The sequence below is a fragment of the Xyrauchen texanus genome, chromosome 43, assembly GCF_025860055.1.
Source record: "Xyrauchen texanus isolate HMW12.3.18 chromosome 43, RBS_HiC_50CHRs, whole genome shotgun sequence".
In the NCBI taxonomy this organism is placed as follows: Eukaryota; Metazoa; Chordata; class Actinopteri; order Cypriniformes; family Catostomidae; genus Xyrauchen; species Xyrauchen texanus.
In genome coordinates this window covers 10,046,549-10,068,338 of record NC_068318.1, presented here as the reverse complement: position 1 = coordinate 10,068,338, position 21,790 = coordinate 10,046,549, and the positions used below count along the sequence as shown (strand labels likewise).

The 21,790-nt window shown below is 41.0% G+C and overlaps 1 protein-coding gene across 1 annotated transcript; it reads left to right on the top strand.

Moving 5' to 3' along the window:
- Positions 1-1,065: 1,065 nt before the first annotated feature.
- LOC127635980 (keratin, type I cytoskeletal 18-like) lies at positions 1,066-21,588 on the top strand. The gene is made up of 9 exons (XM_052116310.1): positions 1,066-1,152; positions 3,335-3,732; positions 5,439-5,521; positions 5,607-5,763; positions 8,008-8,172; positions 8,755-8,880; positions 17,199-17,416; positions 19,558-19,586; positions 21,021-21,588. The coding sequence occupies exons 2-9, from the start codon at positions 3,340-3,342 to the stop codon at positions 21,134-21,136; spliced, it is 1,287 nt and encodes a 428-aa protein (XP_051972270.1). The 5' UTR covers positions 1,066-1,152; positions 3,335-3,339; the 3' UTR covers positions 21,137-21,588.
- Positions 21,589-21,790: the final 202 nt, after the last annotated feature.

Sequence of the window (21,790 nt, the reverse complement as noted above, 5' to 3'; positions counted from 1 at the left end):
CGCAAACTAAATTTGTACATTTTCGTAAGAAAATATTCCTTTGCAAAACTCAAGTTTTACGTGATTGCTAAGGTGTTTTGATTCAAGGGGTTGCTTCGCTGTTGTTAGGGTGTTCTGGGTTGTTGTTAGGGCATTGCTAAGTTGTTTTCTAGGGTGTTCTGGGTGGTTGTTAGGGCGTTGCTAAGTTGTTTGCTAGGGTGTTCTCGGTGGTTGCTTACTGTCTTTGTGGCATTAAGATCCCAAGATATATGATGCTGAAAAACAAAGGTGGTTTGCTACTTTCATCTGATTTATATTGGTTTTAAGTTGGTTTCTGTGCATGGCCAAACAGGCATTCATCTAGTCTAGCTGGTCTGCCTGTTGGACTCCCAACCTGACTAGTTGACAAGTACATCAAACCAACAAAGCAGAACAGCTTGAACAACGGAAACCAGATTGGTAGCTGGCAAAGACCCACACAATGCCTTGTTTAAGCTGTTTCTTTTCAGCAGGGTATGGCCCGGGTCCATACTCCAAGTAAGACTATTTGATAAAAAGCTGTACAATTTCAAATATATTTCATTGTCCATAGGACAAACAGTGCTAGGATGAATTACATACCAAAGTTTAATACTGAGGGTAAGGGGTTTGTTCAAATCAGTAATCAAATCAATAATAGTGATGCTTGACTTAGTAAATCAATCCAGATCACTATTATGCATCAATTTTGAGGTCTTGGTTTAGTAGGGCACAGTTTGCAAAAGCTGATAACTAAAATCCTGAATAGATCCACTATCCTTCTGATCTAGTTCAGGGAGAATCGCGGATGATAAGGAATGTATTGTACAGTAAACACTGTTCTGCCTCCTTGGGTTCAGCCATAGATGTTGTTGTGCAGGCACATAGAGCCAGCTTTGTCTCTTCATTCTCTTTGTTCATGTTACAGCAGAAACCTGTTGAATATTTCATGCTGAGATCTTTGGTGTCTTGAGTTACACCTCCTCGATGTGAATAACTCCAGTATGAGAGGGATTGAGGGAGGAGACTCCTCCCACAGGTGTCCAGGTACTGTGAGCCCTGCCCCTGCCCTGAGCTCTATATGAAGGCACCGTTAGGTACTGAGCACTTTACATCACACACCCCAGAAGCAGTCGTCCCCTGCAAGCGCAACAGGTATGAAACCTCTTTCACTTTTTTAATACAGTGACCACATACTGTATAGATCAACCCTCATGACAACTTCTAATACCAAATGTCTATGTTATTCTATATGATATGATTCACATTGAATTAGCATGGAAAACCTACATTTATAATATTGATTGAATCAGTTATGTACACATTTCTATTGCAAGAATCATAAGAAAGTAACTATGTAATTCTGAATACTTGGTTGGTTTGGGAAAAGTCCTTCCTTTTGGTTTCATTAAGAACTTTTGGGTAATGGGTAATGATTTTAATTTCTAAAAACTAACTATATTATCTTGTGTAGTGTAACTCAAACAGTATAAGACACAAAACAAAAGCAGCATTGTTTCCAAGACAACGGACTCTGCATTAGAGGAAGGTGGCTGAGTTAATTGTTTGATGTGCCAACACAAAACAACAGTGCAGTCTCCATTTACATATCATGTGATCTTTTTCATTCAGTTAAGTTTTATGCTTTGTTTGATAGTTTTAATAGCTTACTTAATTAACAAAAAACAAACAAACAAGAAAAGGAAAGTAGTTAATCGTTTTAGCTCAAATGAACTTGTTTAAAAATTTGGGCAAAAGGTAAGAGTGTTGGTTGAATGTTCTACTCTACACCTGATCTGAGATCTGTTGTGTTTCTATATTTAAAGTTTATTAGTATACCTCCCCCCCTCCCCCCATATATATACATATATATATATATACACACACAATACTGAGCAAAGGTCTTTGGCACTTAAGATGTTTCACAAAAGCATTTGTCTTAACATGGTTAATTATATCTTCAGCTTTAGTGTGTCAATAGGAAATATAAATGATGGATTCCCAAACGTTACTTTTGCAAATAGAAAAGATTAGAATACAAGAACAGGGTACCCTGCAACAGATGTCATGGACACCACAGAGCCCCCACTGAACACTGTGTCAGTCTGAGATTACATAAAGAGACAGAAACAATTGAGACCTAAATAGATAGAAGGACTGTGGTGAATTCTCCAAGAGGCTTGAAACATCCTATCTGCCAACAACCAAGACAAACTGTGTCCAGGTGTACTTAGGAGAATTGGTGCTGTTTTAAACATATATGTAAAAATATGTGCGTCTCACTTCAACATAAAAGACTCCTTCATCCCAGAATTCTCCAACAGTAGCAGACTGTCAGAGGATTATCATTTTATGACAGGAGATAAATGGATTAGGAAGGTGTGAATTGACCCTCTTAAGCAGCCCAGAGTTGAGAAGTCATTTTTACAGAGTTTGGACATTTACTTCTAGATGTAAAATCCAGCAATGGAAAATTCTTGGACTGAAAAAAATCTTCTGTTTGTTTACAAATGGAAGTCTTGAATTTGTTTGAGATTTGCAATGAAATTAAGATTTTCTTTGCTTATTGTTACTTTATACTGTATTTTACAATTGTAATATTCTGGCGGCTGAAAACAGACAGAGACGAAGTAACTGAAGAGTGAACCCAAGTTTAACCATATTTTAAATATAGCCATATTTTTGTTTATTTACAGTGCTGGTAACAGAACAAAACAAACATAAATTACTAGACTAAATGAGGAACCAGATAGACGGGATATGGAACAGAGTTACAACTAACAATACTCGACAAGGGAATAATGCAAACTAGAGGGCTAAAATACACTGACAAGGCAAACAAATGACAAAGACAACCAATGACAAGACTAAACTAACAACAAGATAACAAGACTCCTAAACAGGAACCAACAACAGAACAGAACTGATAACAAGTTAACAAGACAATAAACCAATGAGAACAAGACACATAAACATGAGGAAAACAGGATATCTCAAGACTAGACAAAGAAAACACAGAACTACAAACTAAAAGCCTCTGAACTCCTTGTGACCTTTTGCCATTAGGTCAAACAATACAACAATTGTGCTACAACAATACATCACAAAAAGGTTACAAACATATTTTAGGTACCTCAAGTAAGGTATCAAAATAATGGAAATTTAAGGTAGTTTTCTAGTTTTAGGATATTTCAATATTACCTGCACTGAACTACTGATTTTTTGGTGAAGCATCCCTTTAAGTACTGGTGATATTTTAAAAATAGGGCTATTCTTTAAGCTATAATTATATAATGATTCACCAATTTTGGGAATGTCATGTCATCCCTGTCCACAGAGAACATGGCATCTAGCATGTCTGTACGGAGTTTCTCTATGGGTCGACAGCCCTCTTTCACCAGCTTGTCTCTGAGGGACAGCGGACGTGCCCGATCCAAAGCTGCCGTCTCATTCGCAACCACCAAGCCCCTGACTCGCTCTTCCTCCATGAGCATGACTGACCTGAACGGTCTGTCCAACCTGTCCCTCAACGGCCTGCACGGAAACAGCACCAATGAGAAAGAGGCCATGCAGAGCCTCAACAGCCGCCTGGCCAACTACCTGGACAAGGTTCGCACTCTTGAGAAGTCCAACGCTGACCTGGAACTGAGAATCAAGCAACTGATGCTGGATCGTGTGCCCAAAGGTCACGACATCGATTCCATGATGGCCCAAGCCCATGCTCTAGAACAGGAAGTATGTGCTCAGATATTCTGAACATTCCAGATATTAGGGTACAAGCTGCTTTGAATAGCCTTTAAAGGTCATGTGTAATGCTTTAAATGTTTAAATACTGTACACTGCCAGTAGAACTGGTAAACTATAATTACGCTATTTGTAGGTTGATTCCCTCAAACAGTGTAAAAACTGTGGCTCTGTGGTGCTATCAAAATATTGTTCTGTTTTTTCTTGTCTTTACTTTTGAGTCCATCTTGACATAGTAACATTGGCTCAACCAGTGGTGTGTGTTTGGGGTGGGAATGTCTGTTTAACGACCAATGCCAGCTGGGGGGAGTCTTTGGGAAACGTGTATGGAAATTTCATTTGGAAACGCTAGTAGCATAAAAATTACACATGTAACTTTAACAAGGCACATTCTGGTATTACCTTGATACCACACAAACATAGATGTGCATCGATTTTCAACAACATATATACATTAACTTAACACAAACTAAATACTTGAATGGTCTTTTGAGTTTCCTGAACAAATGTTTTTTAGTGTTTCTCATGATACTGTAAGTATACACATGCTTTAAAAGTCTGCTCAGCAATCCCTCTGATCATTACCCATCCCTGACATGCTTGTTAAATGATTACCTCACCTTGGACAGAACAGTTACCCTTTAACAAAGAAGGAAAGTAATGTCTAATTAGACTAGATTGTCCCTGTTGTCAAGATGCAAATATTCCCTCTAAACTTCTTAACTTCTTAACAAGCAAAACATCACAGGTCAACCAGCTTTACTAGAAAGACCATACAGGTTGATCACCATTTTGGCAGGTGAAGAGTGTGGTCATGGTGGTCCACCAGCTAGACCAGTGCCTAACTAACACTAACCAGCATAAACCAGCTGGAACCAGCATAGAACCTATTGCTGGTTTAAGTTGGTCTTTTCAGCAGGGTTACCACAGTCTGATAGAATATCTGCATAAAAGCAGTTGTATTATGGTCAAAACTCTTGAGTGGTTACCAATGGTATCAAGTTCAAACCCCAGTCAAGATGAGAGAAATGCTTCATTCATTAATAAAAGTTCTGATGCTGAAATCAGTCTGTACTTACCAAAATTTGAACCACTGCCCCTTGTGGCCGAAGCTGGAAGTGTTGTTGAACATCCACAGAGATTATGCAAATTATGTTATATAGTAAATAGGAATGCCCATTTTATTAACTCTACCCCTTAACCCAAAACCCAACCCTAAACCTAAACATCAGTGGAGTAAAAATATAATTTTACAGCAAAAATGTAACCTCAGAATCACTCACATCATTATTTATCTGAATGTGATTACTTCCTGGTCTACATCAGTAGAACCAGAGGAAAAGATGAACACCTCCGAATTGATAAAGACTTGTCAGTAATTCATCAGAATGTTGTCGATTTTATGGTACATGAACATTTGGAAGCAACATGTTGATTTTCTGTTTGATCATGTTGACCATTATGGCATTCAGCTAAGAAACCAGGTTACCTCATGGGCATTGTTCATGTTGTACTGTAAGTATGCTGTAAGATACCTTTGGTAAATTATATTGTATCCTCTAAAAAACCAAGCATTGTTATGTCTCCAGAAAGAAACTACACTTTCACTATGACTATTAGATTGGTGGTTTTAATGTATTGAAGAAATAATAAAGAAATTTACAATTATGTGCACCTTAATGTGCTATATCTTGTAGGTGAGAAAGAAAACTCTGGAGAATGCTCGCATCATGTTGGAGATCGATAACGCCAAGCTGGCTGCGGATGATTTCAGAATCAAGTGAGTGTATGACTTCCTCAACATCTTTGAAACATCTTTTGAGGTACTTTAGGAGATATGGACTGTATGTGTTCTTGTTTTCTAGGTGGGAGACAGAGAATGCCATGTGTCAGTCCGTGGAGAGGGATTGTGTGGCCCTAAAGAAAGCAAAGTCAGACCATGACCAGATCATTGCCACACTCCGTGGAGACCTGGACAGCCTGAAAGAGGAACTCTACTTCCTGAAGAAGAATCACGAGGAGGTCAGCACTCTGCACACAAATGGCATGACTAAAGCTGAACTTTACAGTAACAGTTCCTCATTCCTACATTCCTTTAGTCCACAAATCAATTAAAAGATACCACAAACGTGTACATTAACACAGTGTCCCAACCAGGTGAAAAAGTTTCCAGCAACAAACAATTTGTCTGTCCATACTGAATGCAAAACTGTAGTGCAACTAGACAGAATCACAGCCAGTCAGAAGGTATTTGTTGTTTAATATGTAGTTATGAGGGGTGGATTTTTGAACCAATGGGATTTCACTGTGGGTGGGCTACCCAGCAAGCTGCTGCAAAATATAAACCAAGCAATTAACAAAATGTCCTTTTGCTTGAGGCTTTCTCACGTTGTCTCAAGTTGGGATGCATTTTAAGTACACACAAACCACAGAAGTAAGAGTTCCAATCAAAACTGATTTGCCCGTTCCTTTAAGTTATTGACAGAGTGTCTGTTCGTATAAAGCAACTCATGTTCCCCTTTTCCATGCACATGGACAGGGGGAACAGATGTATAGCTCTGTGACTGGCTTGTAAACCCTTGGAGTCTCAAACTGTGACCTCTATTGTCTTTGATAGTCAAGGGCTATGCTTGGAATCACTAGTAACCCAATCCATATAGCTCTTTTGGCTGATGCAATCTAAGACGTTGCTGCCAGCTAGCCTTCTGGCATTGAGTCAAATGTTTGTTGATTGTTGTTTTTAGGGCAGAAACTTATTCTGCTCAAGAATGCAAATGCTACTATACGTGAATGCTTTACAATCTCAAGTGTGCATTACCATTGCACATACTTATGTGTATGAATATGTGTTCTTGCATTACTGTAGTGATAACAAATGTTATCGACTGAGTCACCTTCAAATGTCTGTGCCATTCAGGAAGATATGTTATTATTCTATAACTCGCTAACTAATTTGCTCAGCAAGAATTTCTTCAAACTTTTGCTCTTTAGAAGCAGACCATTTTCCATAGAAGTAGACAATTGGCAGTAAGTTCTGCTCAAGTGCACCTTGCAATAATATTCTAAGACCTGGTCCACACTAATACATTTTCTTTTAAAATTACATTGATCTCTCTTTGTTTACACCACTCATCCACATTGGAACAGCATTTTCAGACACCCAAAATTTTGCATTTTTAAATGCTCTCTTTTAGCACACTCTGGAAAACGATGATGTTAGAAAACTGAAAATTGAGTTTTCAAATGAAAATGATGTATGGATGTGGCCTAAATTACATTCTGACACATTTGGAATGCAACAACAAATTTGTGCTCTTGTACACATGTTCCATAACATCAATAAAGGTGTTAAGGTAAGGTGCCATTCAGACAGAAAGCGTTCTTGCACTAAAAAAAAGCTAGAAGCTGCACAATGGATATAATAGTATACAGGTGTTTTGTGATTTTAGACACATTTCAGAATGCAATGACACATCTGTGCTCACATGCTTGTGCTGAGTATGTTCCAGGCCTTAATTGGTGCTTTAATGTTAAGGTACCATTCAGACAGAACACTTTCTTGCACAAAAAAAGCTAGATGCAGCACAACGGATATATTGTGTATGATGTCTTGCATTTTTCGTGATTGCAACAGTTAAAGTACTTTTTAACTTCACACAGAATCTATGCATGCTTAAAAATAAATAAAATGCTTTTAGTGTTAACAGCCCTTAATCTGACTCAGTGGGAACTGTTGCAATAGTTTTCATAGTAAGATAAGAAAAACCGGCTCAGGTAATATTTATGAAGTACTGTTTTAATACAGTTAACACTTTCTCACACTTAATCGCTAGGTATATTTGGAGAGAAGGGTGCGGTGATGTGGCTGTAAATATACCTAATATACAGTAACAATATACAGTGTTTGTCTGTTTATGTGAGCGACACACTGTGCGGTCCCTTTCAGTGAAACATGAGATCAACACTATTAAATATTCATTCACAAGAACTTAATAATGAAGTATCTTCCACCTACCTTGTGCCACTGCGTGGTGTCAAATTCCCAAGATTCACTCCGTACGGTCTCATATCCTCATACAAACCACACCCATGTTCAAACACAGAATACACACACACTTTACCTACTCAAACATGTTAAAATATCTCATTTGACATAGACTAACAGTGTTTATTAGTTCCATAGTAAACCATGATGAAATTTGTTTAGTTGTACAACATTTGTGTCTCCTTATCTGTCTCTCATTTCTTGTTTCACCACCTCTACAGGAAATAGACAGCCTAAGGGGACGAATTGCTCAAGAAGAAGTCAATGTGGAGGTGGATGCGGCCCACGGACCTGAGCTGGGGACTGTTCTGGCTGAGCTTAGGTCTCAGTATGAAGGCATCGTCCATAAGAACAAGGAGGAGACTGAGAACTGGTACCGTAAAAAGGTCGGTTTACTCAAGGTAACTGGGTCAAAACCAATAATATGACTGCCAGCTCACATTTAGAGTTCCCTAAGACCATCTTTGTGAAGATGCAACCATGTTTTTTTGGGCATGTACCATGTTACTACTATAGTATTTTTTTGTAAGTAAAACTATGGCATTTATATGTTACTCCAAGGTACTTAAAAAAAACATGGTAACATGTTTTTTGGATGTGGTTCTATGGTAGTGATAGGCCTATGTTTTGTAAATTAAACCATGGTATTTACATTGCACTCTAATACACAATAATGGCAAATACAATTGAATAAAAATTAAATCACCTATGTCAAAAGACCACAAAGCGCACTGGTGCAATGTAGAGTATATACCATGGTAAAGGTTTACTACCGCTGATAACATTGTCGTACCATGGTAACACCACAGTACTTTTTTATAAGGGTTTTATGATGTTAGACCAGAATTTGTGTTATTATTAAATCATCAAAATACCTTTTACTGAATGCATTATGCTTTATGTTGAATGGTGGTCTTTCACACTTGATTAACTTATCCACTGAATACGTGTGTGTATTTTGTGTATAGTTGGACATGGTGCAGACGCAGGTGAGAGAGAGTAACGAGGCTCTGAGAGGGGCTCAAAGTGAACTCACTGAGAGACAGCGCTTCCTGCAGACCCTCGAAGTGGAACTGGAGAGCCTGCACAAACAGGTCAGCTCCAGGCAGGGGAACATTTTAAAGACCATTACTGCTCTCTGAGTGAACTTCTAAAGTGCTGGCCAATGTAGATACAATTACAGCTTAGAACTGGAATGTAAAACCTTGCCCTTTACATCTATGCAATTTAATGACCCAGACCATAAATGCTCCATCTCATGCCCGTACTTACTTCCACAAGTCAAATGTAAGCAGCCAGGCACATTGACATTGCTTGTTTTTGGAAAACAGCTAGATAGTGACTTCAAAAAGGGGTCAGTAGCCACCATAGTGGTACACTTGGAAATATGCTTCTGGCTGAATTCTCTCCCAAAAGGAGCTTTTCCATCAAAAGTTTAGCTGAGAAACGGGTTTGCTTGTTGCAATGACCTTTCGGTCTCATGCCAATCCAAGATCGCTCCCAGCTCCTCAGCTGTAGTTACTATAAACAGGTTACGATTGAGTAAATAAGGCAAGGTTTAAGTTCACATATGGGTATGTTTCATAGTAGTGTCACAGCTAATACAGTTATTTTGGGCACGTGTGTTCCCACACTCACATAAACGCACAATTCCAAATAAAGAAACAACCACAAGCTTTAAGTTTATACAGTATGCATGCATCAGGATAGACACACATACATAACTATGCATTAAAAATAAATAGGCACAAGTGAACACAAACTTGCACTAAACATTAAAATGCCTATGGGAACCGTTTCCCCAAAAATGTACATTTTTTGTGAAGCACAAAAGTTATTTTGCACAATGTGTATGATGCTCTTTATCATAAAATAAAAACATAAAAGCACAAAATAAGTGGTCCATTACAAGACTCAGAACATAGCACAGATGGACTATTTTAATAGTGTGTTTAAAGTGATTTTATGGTGCTTTGATATCCTTTATGTCTCCTTAACTAATAAACTGGGAAGGTAATACAGCAGTGTATTAAGTATTTTGCATGACCAGAGGACTATAAGTGTTAATTTAAAACCCTTCCATATCATCTGCATGTGACCAGTAGCAAGAGAAGCTTTTTTATCTATACCCACGGCTCACCTTATCAGCAACCGGTGGGTGGCAGTTTAAACACAATTACGTGTAAAGTAAATTGGATCAACTTATTGACAGATGAAATAGCTTCAGATTCATTGTAATTATTCACCAAACACACTCATTTAGATACCCATAATAGTGATTCCGGTCTGTTAAGCTCAAAAAAAGACATAGCGCCATAAAACCACAGTCAAAGTAACTGATGCAACTCATCCAATATATAAGTCTTCTGAAGGCATATGTTCACTTTGTGCAATGTACAGAACGACATTTAAGTCATTATTCACTCTCAAATCAAATTAACTCAGTAAATAATATATGGCGGCTATATAGCTAACATCAAACTTCATGGTTCTCATCCAAGGATTTTTTGCTAAAAAAGTTTTAGCGCATCAAAATAAAGCTGATGGAAATGCACATTATCGCTAAAATGTAACAAATGTCGACACAATATTTTTCCATTTAACTGAAGTGCATAAGCTCTATGACGATACATCAAATGTTGTGAAAAAATGGTTTGGAAACACTTTTTAAAATTGGCATTAATGCAAAAATGTAGTCTCTCATGACAGAGTTTGCCCCAATCGTTAGCCTGTGTTAATCATGACGACAGTATTGAAAGCCAATTTATTGTATGTGATTATGGATTGAACTTTACGGCATATAGAGACAATCTGTGCTAACACAAATATCTTGTGCACATTGAACAAATTAATGGCCACTGTTTGCGATTAATTTAATTGCAGTATCCATCCGTTTATTTATTAAAGTTGTTTTTCCACACCATTAAAAATAATAAACGGCAGACCACAGTACAAAAAACATATTTCTGTGCATAAAGATGTTTTAAATTAAGAATAAATACACAATACTAGGTGAAAAGTTTCAGCGTGCTTTTTAAAAAAAAAAAAAATGTTTTTTTGGAACTCCCATGTATTAAATTAAACAAACTGCCAAACGAAAAAAGCATAAAATAAAAAAAATAATAATTACCAAAAGAAAAAAGCATTAAATTAAAAAAATTCATTACCAAACAAAAAAAAATGTATAGACCTATATATGCCTTTTTTCCCTCAAACTTAAATTAGCTTTACCCTGTTCTGTAGACAACTAAAGTCAGCTGAATGACGTTCTCAGAATGTTCTGCACTTTTTTCAAGACTATAAACTATCTGAACTATTTGTCCAATGCTGATTTCACTTTCAGAAAACAAGCTTTTGAACATTTTAAAATGTTAAAATATATTAAATCTAACACTCTTTACCTCAGATCGCATTTACTGCTTCTTCAGAATATATACATTTGCATTTTTAAGCTAAAATAAATTTTAGACGATAATCAAGTTCAGTTTGTAGTTAAAAGTTTCTGGAGAAATATGCGGGACATAATGCTGAATCAGAAGGGCAACTGTTCCCTTTTCATTGCATAGGCTATTGTGTCTCTTAAACCAAATGTCATTAACTCATGTAGCAAGAACAAATAAGGTTTGAGAAGTGTTGGGGAAGCTACTTTGAAACTGTGTTGACAAGCTACTCATAGTTTAAAGTAGCTAAGCTACAGTCAAGCTAAAATGAGTTTCAAAGTAGTTTAATATACACAGCAAGTTACAATCAAAAAGTAGCTAGCAACATTGAACATACTTAATGAGGCAATATTTATTTACAATGTTACCATCAAATTAATAATATTAACAAAATGTACACTAAAACGTCTCGGTTACTGTCGTAACCTCCATTCCCTGATGGAGTGTACGAGACGTTGTGTCAATGTATTGACACTAGAGGTCTCTCTTGAGAGCCTCAGTTACCTCTTGTCTTTGAGAAAAGGCCAATGAGAATTTGCTAATAGAATTTGCATGCCCCTCCCCCAGACATACAGGTATAAAAGGAGGGAAGCGTGCATCTGTTCAGACAGGTTGTGAGTTGTGTTGATGTAGTGACATGAGGGGTCCCTATTTAAAAATGCTACAACACGGAATGTGTTACGTGGGCTGCTGATGCAGGTGCAAGCAAGCTGTTGCGTGCGGAAATAGCAGGTGCATCAGACTGCACGAAACCTTCCCCAATGCCCCAAGAGATGTCATATAGTTCCCCCCATCACTGAGGGAGGGAAGCAACATAACTAGCCGGGGAGCAGGCTGCGCCAGCCACAGCCTTTTCTCTCTCTCTGTTTTCTCTCCATAGAGTGTTAGATGCGGCTGGGGCCATCTAACGCTATTACACGCATCGGGGAAGGCATTCTTTTCCAATCCTATTCTTTCAGGGGGAAAAGACCCCGTGGAGACCACATCCTGCCCAACAGGGGAGATTAACATGTGGTAAATACGTCACATAGGCTTACCAGCAACACATGGAAGTGGCGTAGTGGTAGGTCCTGCCTCGACGGGGAGGAGCTCTACAAACACAGTGACCGGTGCAGAGGGAGCCCTCCGCTCTGCAGATGTCTGCTGGAGAGGTGCCATGGCCAGTTCCCACGAAGATGCCACACACCTGTAGAGTGTGCTTGAACCCAGAGGGGGCGGGCACAGCCCGGGTCTAGAAGGCCAGCACAAGTCTCTGTGGGCAAGCCTCTGTTGGGGACAGCGTTCCCTTTACACTGTCCACCAAGCAGACAAAGAGCTGCTCAGAGTGTCTAAAGCCCTGCAAGTGATCCAAGTGGGTGTGCAAAGTATGCACCGGACACAGGCTGGTTCAGCCTCCTCCCGGAGCACCACTTGCATGTTCACTACCTGAACCCTAAAGAAAGAGGTCATAGGAAATTTGGGAACGTAGCCCGGTCAGGGTCTCAGGATGACATGAGAGTCTGCCGGACCAGACAAGGGTCACTGACAGAGAACACTTTCAGGTCCCCAACCCTCTTGATGGAAGTGAGCGCAATCAGGAGGGTCATCTTCAAGGAGAGGGCCTTTAGTCTGACTGATTCTAGTGGCTCAAACGCGGATCTCGGAAGGTCCGAGAGGACAATGGAGAGATCCCATGAGGGGAACAGGCATAGCCTAGGAGGGTTCAGCCTCTGTGCTCCTCTAAGAAACCTGATGATCAGGTCGTGCTACTCAAATGACTTACCAGCCACTGCATCGTGATGAGCCGCTATGGCAGCTATATAGAACTTCAAGGTGGAGGGGGACAGCCGCCCCTCCAGCCTCTCCTGCTGGAACGGGAGCACTGACCGACCTCTGCGGGTCTTCAGATCGGGAAGAACACCCATTTATGAAGAAGTGCCACTTTGGGGCATAAAGCCTGGTAGGGGGAGCTCTAGCTTGAGTGATCGTGTCTACAAAGGATGGTGGTAGACCATTTTAGACCTTCTGAAGGGCCAGATGTGGAGGTTCCAGAGGTCTGGGCGTGGATGCCAGAGGGTGCCCCATCCCTGAGAAAGAAGTTCAATCCTCAGGGGAATTTGCCAGGGAGGTGCTGTCACAAGGAGCGTGAGATCCGAAAACCAAGTCCTAGTGGGCCAATAGGAGGCCACGAGAATGACTTGTTCATCATCCTCCCTGACCTTGCACAGGACTTGTGCAAGTAGGCTCACTGGGGGAAATGGGTACTTGCCAGCTGTGTGCCAGCACATCTGTGCTGAGGGGGGCTTCCGTCAGAGAGTACCAGAGCAGGCAGTGGGTGGAATACAGATCTACCTGTGCTGTGCCAAACCGAGCCCAAATCAGCTGTACCACCTGAGGGTGGAGACTCCAGTCTCCGCTGAGCGTTACCTTACGTGACAGCACGTCCGATGTGGCATTAAGGTTGGCCGTGATATGAGTGGCGTGCAGTGACCTTAGTCTCCAAAGCACTGACTCCAAAGGAGGAGATGGTGTGCGAGTTGCGACATGCGATGAGAATGAACGCTGCCCTGACGATTTATATACGCTACTGTCGCTGTGTTGTCTGAAAGAATCAACACGTGCTTGCCGCAGATCAATGGCAGAAATCTGCGCAGGGCAAGAAATACAGCCAGCAACTCTAGGCAGTTGATGTGCCAACCCAGCTGGGGCCCCAACCAGGAGCCAACGGCTGCATGCCCGTTGCACACAGCGCCCCAGCCCAACTGGGCGGCGTCCGTAGTAACTACGATGCATCTGGACACCTGCTGTAGGGGGAGATCTGTCCAAGGGCTGAACAAGTGACGGCAGGAAGGGGTGAGGGTCACACATGGCACGTGCTGCAGCACCATGCCCATCTTGGGACTCGAGTCTGAAGCCAGTGCTGAAGTGGTCTTATATGCATCAACCTGAGCGGCGTGACCATCGCTGAGGATGCCATTTGCCCCAGGAGCCTCTGAAATTGTTTCAGTGGAACTGCTGTGCCCGGACTGAACGTACCCAGGCAGTTCAGCACCAACTGCGTGCGCTGGCTCGTGAGGCGTGCTGTTATTGAGACTAACTCCATGTCGAGAAAAGAGATGCTCTGAACCTGGGAGAGCTTGCTCTTTTCCCAGTTGACCCGAAGCCCTAAACGGCTGAGGTGCGTGAGCACCAGGTCCCTGTGTGCACAGAGCAACTGTCGAGAGTGTGCTACGATTAGCCAGTAGTTTAGTATGCGAATGACCACTTCCCTTAACGTGGCAAGAGCTGCCTCTGTGGCTTCCGTGAAGACATGAAGGGACAGGGATAGACCGAAGGGGAGAACCTTGTACTGATATGCCTGGCCATTAAAGTGAACTATAGAAAGGGTCTGTGACAGGGTAATATTGAGACATGAAAGTACACATTAATAAGGTCTACCGCCGTGAACCAACCTTGATGCCGGACGCATGTCAGAATAAGTTTCTGCATCAGCATCTTGATCAGACAGAACTCGTAGGACCAAGATTGGCCGCAACCCACCTCCTTTCCTGGGCTGTAGAAACCCTTCTCCATCTCGGCTGGAGGGACAGGCTCTATCGCGTCCTTGCGCAGAAGGGTTGTGAATTCGAACACAGGGTGGAGGCGTTCTTGCCCAGCACCAGTGAACTGAATCGCATAGCCGAGTCGGATGGTCCTGGCAGCCACCGCGACGGGTTGTAAAGCGGAAGCCATGCGTCCAAGCTATGGGCCTGGGGCACTAAGGAGATGATCACGTGTGACATACCTGGAGATGGGGCCTCAAGGCGGGGGGGGGGGCAGGCAACGTCACGTTGCATTGTCCCGAGGTGGTTGTGCTGAGGAGAGGCTCAAAGCACTTACCTCCCTCTTTGTACCCGGCCTGGTGGGGGTAGGCGACTGAGGAAGAGGTTCTGTAGCGACGACCTCTGGACTCTTCACCACCTGCCAGCCTGAGGCACGGGTGTGGTGCAGTTTGGCACGTGAAGGCTGAGGGTCTGCGTTCATGGGGGCCTGGCTGCAGGTGCTCGGTGGCTTATCGCCTTGAGAACGGTGGTTATGGGCACTGGCTAAGTGACCCATGGGGTGAGGAAACTGCTCTTTTTTTGACAATGTGGGTAGGCAAACAAAGAAAAGGAACAAACTATTCTCCACTCGGCCCTCCACCGGGGGATGGAGTGGTCTGATCACCAGCTCTGCGGCAGACGTCTCTCTCCCAGGGTTGCCCATCTCTGGAGTGTTTGGGAGCCTTCTGTGTCCGGGAGGAGGTCCGTGAGACGGAGGGCAGCTGTCTCCTGCGGGGAGCTCTATACTGGGGCTGAGAGCTGCCTGGTGTTTTACTGTCGCAGGGGGATGCACTTGGCAAGCAGACCAGTGCCTAGAACTGCTGGGCGAATAGGCCGATCTGGGAGATGGGGGTGTTGAGAAAGTGAGCCTTGTCAGGGTCCCACATCTCGACCAGATTCAGCCACAGAGGATGTTCCTGGACCATAAGGGTGGCTATTGCCTGTCCGAGTACCTGCGCCGTGACCTTGGTCGCCAGAGACGACGCCAACCTACAGGCCTTGGAGGGGAGTGATGGTCGATACTGCCAGGTGGCGGTGTTTTGCGGGCATAGGTGCAACGAAACAGCCTTATTCACCTGTGTTCCGTGTATCCGTGGACCGTCCCGCCGTCAAAGGTACTGAGAGCGGACGAGCGAGGAAGCCGGTTTCGGGCAGTAAAAGGTGCCCTCCATGATTTCGTCAACTCATTGTGCACCTCTGGGAAGAAAGGAACTGGGGGTGGGGGGTGGCTGTGAGTGGCGCCCCGTGCCCAAGAACCAATCGTCAAGCCGCAAGGGCTGAGGGGGAGGACGTAGGGTTCAGCCCAACACTCGCGGTGGCCCAGGCAAGCATAGTGGACAGCTCGGTGTTGGCCTCCAACTCCCCCGGAAGAAGGAAAGCCGCGACCGCAACGTTGCCTTGGTCATGTTCTCACAATGAGAACATGAACCATCCACAAATGCTGCCTCAGTGTGTTCTCTGCCCAGACACGTGAGGCAGCACCCATGGCCGTCTAAGCAAAGAGGTAACGACCGCATACAGGAATAAAAGGACGGAAGGGCATCTTGAAAAAGATGTGTCTTTAAAAAGACATTCAACATCCAAGTGCTTGCTTTTTTTAGAGAAATATACTCTTTTAGAGAAATAAAACTCTTTTAGGAGGCTGTCGAAGCACCCAGGGGCGTAGTCTGCACTCGAGTGCAGAGAAGAGAAAAGCTGCTGATTTGCGCCGTGTCTCCAACAGCATACGCTCTTGAAGAGGTGAGTGGAACAGCAGTGGATATATTCAAATCGCTGAAACACAACCGCTCGGCTTCGAAGAAAAGATTTGTCTGAACAGACGCACGCTTCCCTTCTTTTATACCCGTATGTCTGGGGGAGGGGCATGCATCCTTTTCTCAAAGATAAGAGGTAACAGAGACTTTCAAGAGAGACCCCTAGTGTCACTATATCGACACAACGTCGAGTGAGTGACAGAAGGGGAACATCTATTAATTAATACATTAATTACTTAAATACATATAATGAATAGTAACATTAATACAGCTAACAATGGCCATAAAATAAAATGCAAAACAGAAAATAAAAACATTTTTTTTTTCAAAATTAACAAAATATTCACTTTCATTATATGACAGATAAACCCTTTGAATACTTTCTTGATGGGTTTCGAGCGACATAGAATGAGTAAATAATTACAGATTTTACTTTTGGGTGAACTATTCCTGTTATGTTTGACCTTAATGGTGTCATCATTTATAAGGACAGTGAGTCATAGGACAGGAAATGACAGGAAGAAAAATTGTAAATGAAATTGTTATTCTTGCATTGCCCTCACTAGCACCACAACTCAATAAATGAGCATGTGCATTAACCACTAAGTCACAGTTTTGACTCAAATATTATTTTTTGTAACCCCTCATCTCCCCACAGGTGGCGGCTCTAGAGGGTAACCTGGGCGAGACGGGGCAGAAGTACACCCAGGAGATGGAGCGACTGCAGGCGACCCTGGCCCAGCTGGAGGACAACCTTTCGCAGTTGCGCCTGGACATGCAGCGTACTAAGACGGATTACGAGCAGCTGCTGCGTATCAAGCAGAACCTGGAGATGGAGATCGCCACCTACAGGAGACTGCTGGAGGGGGAGGAGATGTAAGTGCTAGGGATGCTGGGGACTATAGTTTAGAATTCATATATAGAATAATTGACCCAAAAATGAAAATTCTGTCATTATTTACTCACTCATATTTTCCAAACACATACGCCGTTATTATTCCATGGAACGCAAAAGGATAATTTTTGAACAATCTTCACACAGCTCTTTTCTAAAAAGTGACAGTAAATAGGGACAACAGACACCACAAAGCACAATTAAAGTAGTCCATATGTCTTGTGCACTATATTCCTTATAATAATATAAGACTTATGAAGTTTTCTGAAGCCATACAATAACTTTGTGTTAGGAACAGACTTAGCAGCAAAAAATCTAGCAAATCTTTTTATTTTTACAATTTTTAATTACTTAAAGGTGCTATACATAATATTTTTACAGTACTAAATCATATAATGACCATAATATGTCATTAGAGATTTAGGAAATTCTGGTTTCTCTGATAACAATGCTACAGCTAGTTTATTCTACTTTGAAGTTTCCATTCCGATCCGGAATTTCTGTTTATGTTTTGTCCTGTGTGATCCCGCCCACTGCCCAGTAGTATTTCAACACTGCTGGGTTGCCAGATTTGAACAAGTTTGCAAGCAAACAACACTGCATGCTGCGGCCATGGAAGTCGGCAAACGAACTGGATCAGAGATAACAGATTCCATCCGACTAAAAAGCCTCGCCATCCGTCTAAAGACCACCACAACCAGAGGCATAGTAAAACAAGATTACATAATGGAGATGCCTTTGGAAGATAGAGACAGCTTAAAGCCCAGAAATCCTTTAAAGGGGTCATGACATGAGAAACCAAATTTGCCTTGATCTTTTGGTATATAAGAGGTCTTTGTATCATTAAAACGTCCTGCAAGTTTAATATTTTAAGACGTCCTCCCCATTCTAAACGAATCATTTATTTAATCAAGCTCAAAATACAGCTCGTTCTGGATTCATGGTTAGAAGTGACATGTCGGTTAGAAGTGACGTAACAGCGTTTGCATATGACCGCCTCCAGCACAAGATAACTACGCTTTAAGCGCAAGACTACGCTCATTTCGTATCGCCGTGCGCCTCACAAGTGTTCAGTCGATGGACAGCGAGCTCTGACAGAGACTACTTGTGCACAGGAAAATTACGATGCCACACAGATGTGCTGTTCCTGGCTGTGGTCAAACAAAACCTCTGAATAAGCTGCCGAAAGATCCAGACGTCAGGGAAAAATGGATGCAGTTTATTTTTTGCGGACTGACCCAGTCACGGCAGTGTTAACTTAAGCGTTTGTTCTGTACATTTTAAGGATGACTGTTTTGAGAACAAATCTCAATATGATGCTGGCTTTGCCAGAAAACTGTTGCTCAAAGATAAGTCCGTGCCGACTATTCTGGGAACAACGACGACGCAAACTGTAAGTAATCTATTTTAAACTTTAAACTACTTTTTAAAGCGCAATTTCATTCATTATGAATAATCACAGTGTTTTTACTTAGTTTACTTGCATATTGTTCTGGCTGGGAGCGTCAATAATTGATACATAGGCACTGACGTTAGCCAATCATAACAGTGGGCGTTAACACTGAAGTCTTAAATGGAAAACGCCCCCAAAACAGACTGTTTGAATCAGAGAATGAGAAACAGGGTGGGAAAAGGTCATAAATCACTAGATTTTAAAAGTTTTTCTTAAAAAAATATATATTAATACTATAATTGCACCTAAGGGAACATAATAATACAATAAAAAAAACCATGTCATGACCCCTTTAAAATGTATGCTGAATTGGCTAATTTGCGTGGGGCAGGGCAGACAACTCTCCAATATAGACTGCAGTACCTGTTGCAAACGCTTGTTGTCAGTCTTACATATAGCACCTTTAATGTAAATGTATAACTTTTTCACATTGAGAGCAAATGCCTTTTAACTTGTTTCATAACCAAACGCATCACGCCAGTCTGAGCATTCCAAATATTATAGAATGAGATTTGAGAACTTTAGTGGAGGCTTTAAAATCTCTTCTTGGACTTTGCTCCAGTTTTACTCTTCCTTTTATGTGATACTGATATTGGTTATTGTGTAATGTATTTTTGTGGCTGAATGATTGTTTTAATACTTGAATCATGTTTCTTTTTTATTTCATAGGGTTAAAGAGATTCCTCAACCACCCAAGAGTGAGTATTCACACATAAAAATGTGCTGTTGTAATGTCACGCTACATTCAGCAAACTTTAGAACAAATTTGCACAAAGTGATCTTACATGCTAGATTCTGCTAACTTTAGAGGAACTTTACATAAAACTAACAAATATTGTCTAAATCAATAAGTAAGTCAAACTCTGTCTCTGGTACTCGATTGTGATAATTTTCTCAATACTACTCACATACAAGTCAATATTACACAGTTCTAAACACCTTGCTTAAGTGCAAAACACCATGAGCTCTAGTCTAATCGATAAACAAATCTCTCTCCTTTCCTCCCATATTTTAATCTACTGACTTGTTTTACCTGAGTTGAACTTTCCTTTAAGGGAAAATTGGAAGAAGCCAATTTTCTAGATTTAAATAATCCATTTTAAATTACACAACAGTTTAGTTCTATAGTCGACTAATTTGATTGGAAAAGTAGCGTTCCAAGAGCTCCTTTGCTGATATTTCGTAAAAACACCACTGGAACATTTCACTCTTTTTATCGCTCCCCTTGTGTTTGTTACATAGAATTCCAATGCATGATGATGCTTTTGCATTTTTTTAACTATATTAGATGCTGAAGCTAAAATAATTTTAAAGGGATAGTTTAAGATTCTCTCATTATTTACTCACCCTCATGATATCCCAGGTGGGTATTACTTTTTTCTTCACCAGAACACATTTGAAGAAAAATTTGAAAAATATCTTAGCTCAGTAGTTTTCTCAGTGAAACCCTCCTCCTTCCCAGCACCATTTATCTAGATCTTCATCATCAGGATTGTCTAGAAGTGAAATGTATTGATTAATGATTTTGGTTATCATCAACAACAAAGCTGACAAAGAGTTGTCATCTCAAAATTATGGTAATTCCGACACAACATGGATGTAACAAAGAATATCAAAAAAGTATCATCACACTTGCATCCGTGCTGCCTAAGTCTGAATCACAGTCATGTTGATATTCAATACCACAGCACAATTGTAATTGTGATATTGATATGAAATAACAGTAACTATTTGCTGTATAAAACAAGAAGTTATTATCAAGGAACTAACATTTTTAGACACAGTATGGACGATTATTTTGTCTGTTTTGCTCCACTAATGAAAATAGTTCTGCAAGAAGCCAAAGCATGATCCAACAATGTAATTCTATTCTGCAAACACAGACAAACTGAGTGACTGTAGTTTCTGGAATATTCTACAGTACAGGCAGTCAGTTTGCCGTCTCACCTGGGCTCCACACCGGCTGCCACCTGAAACTAACGACACTTTAAACGCTACCAAACACAGTAACCTCTCAGAACAGAGCCGTCCATAGCAACACCTTGCACTATACAGTGTTTAAGCACAGTCTATTTGTTTGAAAGGAATCTGATTTATCGTAACCATCTCTCTCACTGTCTCTGTATCTGTAGAGGAGCCTGATGTCCGTACCCGTAAGATAGTGAAGGTGGTAACGCAAACCATGATCAACGGTAAAGTGGTTGATGAATCCAGCGAAGTCGAACAGATTGAAGAGACAAAGAAGTAAAACAAGAACACGACTGTCTGTGTGATTCTCTGTATAAAAGCCTCTATTGTCCATTTAGGAGCCACATTACACTTGGCCCCAGAGGACCCCTGAATAACACAGATTTTTGTTTCATTCCCAGTCTTTCAAAGATATTGTGTTTCCTTTCTCAAGCAAAAAGAGAGCTAAAATTACTAGGGAAAACCATCAGATTTAGAGCAGAAATTAAAGAAGAAACAATTGCTCATGTTATTGCTTTTTAGTGAGTTCTTCTTGCATGCAATATTTATTTCTTTTAGGATGTTGAGTGTAGGGTGAGGAAAATTGAATTTACTTATAAATGTATGTTTTTGAGATATTCAATCTGTAATTTCTGTATCTCTTTATCTAAAAAAAAAACTGTTACATGCAAAGTGCATTTGTTGTGACCATTTAGCACTTACAATACACATACATAAGGTAAAAATATAAAATGATGGTATTGACATTACTACAACCACACTCACATAACTGCAAATATACAGTACACATTTAAGTCATTTCAAAAAGAGAACCTACAGTATACTAGTCAAATGTAAGTTCTGTTCTCTATGTGTTTAGCATAATACAATAGTTCACTAATATTTTAGTCTTATACTGATATTTGCTTTCATTTGTTCATAACACGTTTAAAAA

What these genes read in the sequence shown, in the direction of transcription:
- LOC127635980 (XM_052116310.1), top strand. Translation starts at nt 3,340, where the DNA reads ATGGCATCTAGCATGTCTGTACGGAGTTTCTCTATGGGTCGACAGCCC. An exon ending in TGAAGAAGAATCACGAGGAG is followed by an intron (nt 5,764 to 8,007) that starts GTCAGCACTCTG and finishes CCACCTCTACAG; the next exon opens with GAAATAGACAGCCTAAGGGG. An exon ending in CTGCTGGAGGGGGAGGAGAT is followed by an intron (nt 17,417 to 19,557) that starts GTAAGTGCTAGG and finishes TTTATTTCATAG; the next exon opens with GGTTAAAGAGATTCCTCAAC.